This window comes from Propithecus coquereli, unplaced genomic scaffold (genome assembly GCF_000956105.1).
Source record: "Propithecus coquereli isolate 6110/MARCELLA unplaced genomic scaffold, Pcoq_1.0 Scaffold90, whole genome shotgun sequence".
Lineage (NCBI taxonomy): Eukaryota > Metazoa > Chordata > Mammalia > Primates > Indriidae > Propithecus > Propithecus coquereli.
The window spans coordinates 4,027,895-4,029,803 of record NW_012155285.1 but is presented as its reverse complement, the minus strand read 5'-3'; the positions used below and the strand labels follow the sequence as shown (position 1 = coordinate 4,029,803).

General features: G+C 36.9%; 1 protein-coding gene across 1 annotated transcript in view; it reads right to left on the bottom strand.

Moving 5' to 3' along the window:
• Window positions 1–312: 312 nt before the first annotated feature.
• LOC105826662 (24-hydroxycholesterol 7-alpha-hydroxylase) overlaps window positions 313–1,909 on the bottom strand; it is a 111,112-nt gene continuing 109,515 nt past the window's right edge. Inside the window, exon 15 of the mRNA XM_012664665.1 lies at window positions 313–531. Within this exon, the coding sequence (XP_012520119.1) occupies window positions 460–531 (72 nt within the window). The 3' untranslated portion in view covers window positions 313–459. The remainder of the gene's footprint in view (window positions 532–1,909) is intronic.

The window sequence follows — 1,909 nt, the reverse complement described above, 5'->3', positions numbered from 1 at the left end:
GAGAAAAATAGAAAATCTCTAGAAATCATTTCATTGTTTAATAATTTTTTAGAATCTAAGACTTTTAGTCTTTTCAAAATAGAAATTTAAGTATGTTGCCTTCACAGTGAACTTAGTGTACTAAGATTTTCATCCAAATGACATTATTCCTATTTAAAGTTTTAATATATTTATGCATAAAACCAAATTCCAACTTCTCCAAAAATGCTTTTTTTTAAATCAATTAAACATTTTCTACAAAGCATATATTCAGGTCTCTATATCACTGAGAGTGATATCAGATTCTTGGTATACTGTTGAAGGCACCAAACACTGCAGCATTTGGTCATTTTCTTTAAGTCCCAAAACAAAGTGAAGCAGCATATTTTAGCAGAGCGCAGGCCCAGGCGCTGTCAGCTTAGCGATGGGGGTGATGTCACTCCTCCAGAAGGCCCTGGCCCTCTTGAGGCCCAGCAGATGTCATATTCTTTGTTTATACTCAATTCGGCATTGTCCTTCTGGCTGGGGGACTCCCACCAAATGGAGAGAACTCTAAAAACAAAAAATGCCAAGAAATATGGAAATTAAGAGACACAGGGCAACAGTTATTAGACCTAAGGTTTATTCAATTGTAATTTTCCCTAAGAGGTACAGAGTTCAAGTTTCTAAGGTTGGCAAGTGTTTGTATCAATGAATTTCACAATGTCAAGCATCATCTTTAGTCTTCCATTCAAGGAGGTGAAAAGGAGGAAAATCTCTTATTCTAATAACAATCTTTTCACAGCTTCACACGCCTCAAGCTATGGGCCTGCCTCCTACCCTTCACTTTATCTGGCTAAAGAGGATAGCACAAATAAGACTCTTTCTACATTTCTGGCCCCAAAGCTGTGACACTTCATTTATAATTGCTTAGTGAGATCACTATGCAACATGGTTATAGGTGTTTAAAAACTATGTGGAGTGGGTGATATGAACCACTGTTACAGTGCACTTATGACCATGACTTTCCAAAAGGATATTTTGTGGGTTCCAAATGTTGTGATTTTTCTCTCCCTAGTTAGGAATGAGGTATGAATCTGTGTGGGGATGAGGGGAGGTTAGTGTATTGTAAGTAATACAAAGATTTTTGAGGCTTGGGGGCTTGAAAAAGAAAAGCAACCTGTTCTGTCAATCTTGAAGGCTGTAGAGAGAGGAGGAATGAGGAAAGAGGAGGTGGCTTCAATTTAGATAATCAGTCTGTTTTCAAGTTTTAATGCAACCGGGCACAGAATGGGCTCCCTAGCAAGGAGATTCTTAGGAGAGTTGTTAGAATGAGGTGCAGGGTTCCCATGATCCCAACAAAATTGCATCCACAATTTTGTGTGTATAAATACATACTCTTCTAGAGAGGGGATCGATAAGTTTTGTGAGATTTTCTAAGAATCCATAACCCCCCAAAAGGTAAAATGAAACAAAACCAACCAAACAGACAAATAAAAATCTACTATGTTAACAAAAATGTGCTGTTTTTGCAAAAGAATTGAAGTTGTCTTTTCATGAATGCTCAAAATGGAATAGTCTCCACAGCCAGCATCAGAACACTGCTGCCCAATCACGGGTCCTTAAAAGGTTTGTAGTGTTTCCATATTGTTTGGTTCATAATGGGAAAGAAGTGACATCAAATTAATTTCTTAAAGACGCTTTGAGGTAAAATAAGACACCAGGCTGTTGCAAAATTAAAATTGGAGATTCTAGCATTTAATTTTTTCTACTATGGCAAGTCAATTCCTTTGGGGGAGTTGGTTTCCAAGTCCACTGATTTCTCAGAACACGCTTTGACAACCCATCCCTCAATTTCCTAGAGAAGTTTGTTTATTTGAAGGTTATTTCCTGTATTTTTTGATCACCTCATTTCACAATTTATTAAAACAAGTCCAATAATTAAATAATT